General features: G+C 50.9%; 1 protein-coding gene across 1 annotated transcript in view; it reads right to left on the bottom strand.

The window, feature by feature from the left end:
• HSPA4L (heat shock protein family A (Hsp70) member 4 like) overlaps positions 1–582 on the bottom strand; it is a 63,916-nt gene extending 63,334 nt beyond the window's left edge. Inside the window, exon 1 of the mRNA XM_027854645.1 lies at positions 453–582. Coding sequence (XP_027710446.1) covers positions 453–559 — 107 coding nt within the window. The 5' untranslated portion in view covers positions 560–582. The remainder of the gene's footprint in view (positions 1–452) is intronic.
• Between the last annotated feature and the right edge of the window lie 5,354 nt (positions 583–5,936).

Below are 5,936 nucleotides of genomic sequence, written 5' to 3'. Positions count from 1 at the left end.
TGGAGATGAGGGGCGGCACGGGGCCGGGGCAATACCCCGGGGGAGGGGAGAACCACATCCCTGCCCCGGGCGACGTGGGCGCGGAGGACCGGGGTGCCGCGGGGGGAGGGGGCGATGGAGGGAATGTTCGGGAGCACGGAGGGGAGGCGGCGGGGTGGGGGTGTCGGAGAGCTCGGAGGGGGGAGGCCCGGAGGAGCGGGGGGGGGAGCAGGCCTCGGGGAGCACGGAGGAGCACCGGGGGGCCCCCGGCAGCATAGAAGGGGAGCCTCGGGGAGCACCGGGGGGCCCCCGGCAGCATACAAGAAGGGGGGCCTCGGGGAGCACCGGGGGTCTTCCCGGAGGAGCATCTAAGGGTCCCCGGCATCACGGGGGGGGCAGGCCTCAGGGAGCACCGGCGGGGGGGGGGCCCCGGCCCACGGGGCGGGCCTCGGGGGGGGTCCGGCGGCACTCACGGGGTACACCGATCGCTGTACTCGTTGGCGATGGTCTCGATGCCGCCGCTTCGCGCCACGGCGATGTAGCAGTTGAGGAAGCCGAGGTCGATGCCGACCACAGACATGCTGCCGCTGCCGCCGAGCCGGGAGGGGCGCCTGCTGCGGGCTCGCCGTAGGGGCTACGAGGGGCGAGGAGGGGCCGGTGAGCCGGGCCGGGGCGGGAGCCGGGGGCCGGAGCCGGGGCCGGGCCTGAGTCACCGCCGCTTGCCTCGGAGCGTCTCTCCCCCACTGCGGTTCAGCAGCCACCAACCGGCAGTTAGTGGGCTCTGCGCCTGCGCGCTCGGTCGCCGGGGAGGTGTGCGCGCCGCCGCTCCCAGCGCCCACTCCCTCGCCCCCCTCCCAGCGGCCACCCGCCTCGGCTTCGGCAGCTTTCGGCGGCGCTCGGGCAACGGCGGCGGCCGAGTTCGAGAAAGATCTCGAAGACGTAGGAGGCCCGGCAGGGGCGGGGCGGGGCGGGGCGAGGAGAGGGGCGGGGCGAGTGCGTGGGCGGAGCCCCCCTCCCCCGGCCTCGCGCGTCTGGAGTCAGACCGACGTGGGGGGGCTAGGGGTGCGGGGGTCCGCGGCGGCGATCTCGGCGCTCCACGGGGCGGCCACCTGGGACCACCCCCAGCTCCTGCGGGCCGCAGTTTCCCCATCTGACCTAAGGGGGCCCCGCCTTGACAGCGCGCAACCCCCTCTTCTTAGTCAGTGGGCCCCCGCCCCCGCCCGAGGCCGCGCGCACCCACCAGCCGCAGCGGCGCTTCTCCCCGGGAGGGTGTGGACACGGCGCTTTGTCCTGGTCCCCATCCCGCTCCTTTGCACCCGATCGTGGGTGGCCGGGCCGCCTCGCGCCGTCTAACGCGGGGTCCGCCCGGCCTCCTGCGGCTGCGGGCCCCCGGATGGAGCAAGGGGGCGTGCGGGGCCCCCGGCCCCCTCTGCGTGTGAATGACAAGAGCCGTCCGGAAGTCCTGGCCCGGGCTCTGTCCGCGTCTGAAAATCCGCCCCGCCCCTCCCCCCCCCGGGGCCCCGGCACCCCAGGAGGCGTCCCCCCGCCCCCGGGACAGGGCCGGGGATGTAAAGGCAGATTGAGGCGTGCTGACCCCCTCCTTTCAGCCCAGCAGGAAGGCATTGAAGGAAAAGTTACAATTGAAGCGCACCATAGAATGTATCAGTATTTAGGAGTCTGCTCGTCGAGACGCACAAAGGAATTCTGGGAGTGCGACTCCTGAGCTAGGCAGACCTCAGGGGTCAGAGAGGGACTCGTTGGGTGTGGTTGGGCCCTGGCAACCTAATAAAGATGGCATTTCGCTGTGTCAATCATACTGGAGATGCAGCCGGACAAAATAGCATCTGTCCGGAGAAACGAAACAAAATTTGGTCAAGAATCTCACCAGAAGTGATGAAAAAAGTGGTCAGGAAAGTGGCCTACCGGCGCTTAACGGTGTGATAGAACCAGGTTGTCTTGAAAATGTGCCTTTTAGTGAGAACCCTTTGCCTTCAACCTTTGCTATGGAGTGATAGGATCAGCATCTACCTCTGCCTCAACTCGCCCAACATACAGTCAGAATTTAATGTTACCACAACCACTTAAAAGTACTTTTCAGTTCTTACGCTTTTTGAAAGGAAAAAAAAGTGCAGTTTGTGCTACCATCCTATTCCAAGTACCATAATAATTTCTTAAAGGAAATGGTATTGTAGCTTTCTCTACTAGGATTATACTCAAACTATGCAACAAAGCAGTAATCATTAAAGCTATTTGGTATTGTTTAAAAAATAGAAACGTTGATTAGTGGGTACATAGATTAGGAAAATAAGACCCAGAAGCAAGAAACAAAAACATAGTAGCATGGTGTTGGATAAAGCCAGAGACTTCAACTGCTGTGATGAGGACTTAACTATTTGCCAAAATCATTAGGAAAACTGGAAAGCAGTCCAGCAGAAATTAAGTTCAGAACACTATCTCACCCCCTATACTACAATAAACTCCAAATGGATACATGACCTAGATGTAAAAAGTCGCATAATAAATAAATTAGGAGAATGGAAAGGGCTATCTTTCACAGTTACAGAAAGGGGAAAACTTGTTCAAACAAAGAAAAGAGAGGATTAAAGAAGATAAAATGTACAAGTTTTATTACAAAAATCTAAAAGCTTTTGCACATAATGTAGCTAAAATCAGAATGGAAAATCAGAATGTAACTGGGAAATAGCTTTATATCAAGTTTCTCTAATAAAATTGTGACATCCAAGATATACAAAGTACTGATTCAATGTAGAAAAAGAGACAATCTAGTAAATAAGTGGTCAAAGATAATGGAGAGGCAGTTCTTGAAAATTCTACAATAACTATGAAAAATGCTCTGAATTACTCATGAGTAGATAAATGAAAATGAAAATAATTCTGATGTTCCGTCTCACATCCATCAGGTTGGCAAAGATGACAATAAGGGAAAAAGACAACTGTTGGAGGGCATATAAAAGGACAGGCACACTGAGGCACTTTTGGTAGACATGAAGAAATGGTGGGGGGAGATAGAGAAAAGAAATGATCCAAGAAGCACTTTACTAATGTGCTGAATTTAGTATAAACATACATACATGTACATATACATATATGTGTTTCATATACAGTACTCTTTTTCTGCACAGTCTGTGGAGATATTCATGTTTGTCAAGTTCAGAATAATGCAGAATGTTTAAAAAAAAGTAAAAAGACAGTAGTGTCTGTCCCTTACTGGTCACCTCTCTAGTTGTTACCAATGTCAAAAGAATCAACAACAATCAGTAATTAATAAACATTAAGTGCCTTGTATGTGCCAGTCACTGTGCTAAGCGAAGGAAAATCCCTAAGAGACAATTTTGGGGCTCAATCCCCAAATAGCTGAAAAGAAACTCGAGAATGCAAGCACCCCGAATGGGTCTACTAAGCCTTGTATGAACTGTACCTATGCCTAAGATGCTCCATCCCCACTCCATCCCCCCACTCTTCTGCCTCCTGGTTTCTTTGGATTTGTCTAAGACTCAGTTCAAATGCCACCTTCTGCATGAAGCCTTTCTCAGGTCCCCCAGCTACTAGTGCCTTCCCCTTTCAGATTACCTTCCATCTACTCTGTATACATCTTGTGTGTCCCTAGTTATTTACATGTTGTCTCCCTTGTTAGAATGTGAGCTCCTCAATACCATTACAGGGTCTGTATCCCAAAGAGATCATAAAAAAGGGAAAAGGACATATACAAAATATTTTAGCAGCTCTTTTTGTGGTGGCAAAGAATTGGAAACTGAAGGGATGCCCGTCAATTGAGGAAATGACTGAACATTGACAAGTTGTGATATGTGAATGTAACAGAATACCGTCATGCTATAAGAAATGATGAGCAGGATGCTCTCAGAAAAACTTGGAAAGGCTTATATGAACTGATGCAAAGTGAAATGAGCAGAACCAGGAGAGCAATATACACAGTAATAGCAACATTGTACAATGTTCAGCTGTGAATGACTTAGTTCTTCTCAGCAGTTCAATGATCCAGTGACAATTCTTGTCATTCAAGAATTTATCTTAAATCCCCATCACTTCTTGGGGATAAGGAACTAATTCCATAAACTTGCTCCGTGTTTTATCAAAAAAAAAGCTTGGATTTTTTTGTTTTTTGTTTTTTGTTTGTTGCTGTTCCTAATCAGAAGCCTTTTGAGTTTCCAGGGAGGTCACTGCTCTGCTAGTTTCACAATCCATTCCTCCTCCTCGTCCCAGGAACATAAGCTTTTTCAGGACAATCAGAATAGGCTTCCTGGGGGAAGCCTAGTTCTTAGAGCCAGGAGTGTAAGAACTCAGAAGCTCCTCAGGTAACAGGGCTCCGCCAACACCCAAAGAGCCAAAGCTCATTGACGTGCCCCTGAATCCCAGCCCTGAAGGAAAATTATCAGCACACTTTTCCCATTGATGCTGTCTATATTTGTGGGACAGCATCCACCATATTTATGGTGAAGATGTTTTGCAATAACTGTTTTTGCTGTGTCATCTGAGTAAATGCCTTTGCTAAAAGCTAAGGGGGTAAAAAAGAATGTGAAATCCTTGAAGATAGGAGCTCACAGAGCTCCACTTTGTGACTGCTGCCCTGCCTGGTTTTAGCTCCATGGAACAAGACTTCCCCAGGGCATGAAGTATTCCCTGGTATACCATTGCCCTTCAGATTCTAAGCTCCTTGAGGGCAGGGACTGTTTTTCTTTTTGTTAATTGTAGCCCCACTGTGTGCACAGTGCTTGGCACACCATAGGCACTTAATAAATGTTTATTGGATTGGTTTTGATTGGGTTGGATTGAATAGGGACTGGCTTTGCCTTTCTTTGAATCTCTAGCACTCAGCACAGTTGCTGGCACATAGTAAGTGCTTGGTAAATAAATGACTGACAGGTGTGCAATGGAAAGAGGCATCACTGGACGTGGAGTTAGGAGGACTTGGGGTTCAGATACTGATTCTGCCATCAATGTGACTTTGGGCCTCATCTCTAGGCGTCATCTTTAAAAAAAGGGAGCTAGACAAGAAGGCTTCTTAGGGTCTATGACATTATAATCAACAAGAGAAAATAATTTTACCCGGCAAAATTTTGTGTGGCTTTCACAAATCAAGAAAGGAAGACCTGAGTTCAAATTTGACTTCAGGTACTCCTGGCTGGGTAACCCTTGGGCAAGTCATTTTATGTCTTTCATGCATTTCGTGCATGTCTGCCTTAGTTTCTTCAACTATAAAATGAGGATGATAATAGTATTTACCTCCCCTGGCTGCTGTGAGGGTCAAATGAGATAGTATTTGTAAAAAGCAGTTGGCACAGTGCCTGGCACATAGGAGGCACTGTATCATTGCTCCTTCCCTTCCCTTCCCTTCCCCTCTCACATCAAACTGATAGAGCTTAGTGGTTCTTCCTGGTGTTCCCGTCTACCCTTACTTCTTCTTCTGGCCTCAAGTCACATGGGCTTGTGGGAGCAGGTGGTGGATCCTGAAAAGAAGTCAGGTTTGCCAAGGCATCCCAGTTGGTGTCCACATTGCTGGCATCTGTGGCTGCAGAGGCTGACTGTAATCATACTGCTATGTCAGAGAAGGCCGCGGGGCACCACCTTCAACCCCCTTCTGCATTCTGAGCCCCTCTCCTCGGCCCTGCTTCTCTGGCTCTCAGAGACATGGGGGCAGGGTCTTCCCGTGACACCGCCTCCCACCAGGCAGTAGACTGGATATGCCCATTTATGTCAGTCATTGTGCCTTCCCAACAGCAAGCAAGGACAGTGCCCCTGGATCCCCAGATTCCTGTTTCCTCCGTTCTGCTGCTTACAATTCAGCCAGTAACTACCTTCAACCCACCTGGTCCCTCACGTGGCCACCCAGCAAAGAAATCCTTCTGGGTACGCTGGCATTGAAGATATAACAATAACAACAGCAACAACGATGACAAATCGTAATAGTAACTGAAGAA

The sequence above is a fragment of the Vombatus ursinus genome, unplaced genomic scaffold (genome assembly GCF_900497805.2).
Source record: "Vombatus ursinus unplaced genomic scaffold, bare-nosed wombat genome assembly UNPS02010461.1, whole genome shotgun sequence".
Classification (NCBI taxonomy): domain Eukaryota; kingdom Metazoa; phylum Chordata; class Mammalia; order Diprotodontia; family Vombatidae; genus Vombatus; species Vombatus ursinus.
The sequence above is the reverse complement of the archived record's forward strand: the minus strand, read 5'-3'. Positions and strand labels throughout refer to the sequence as shown.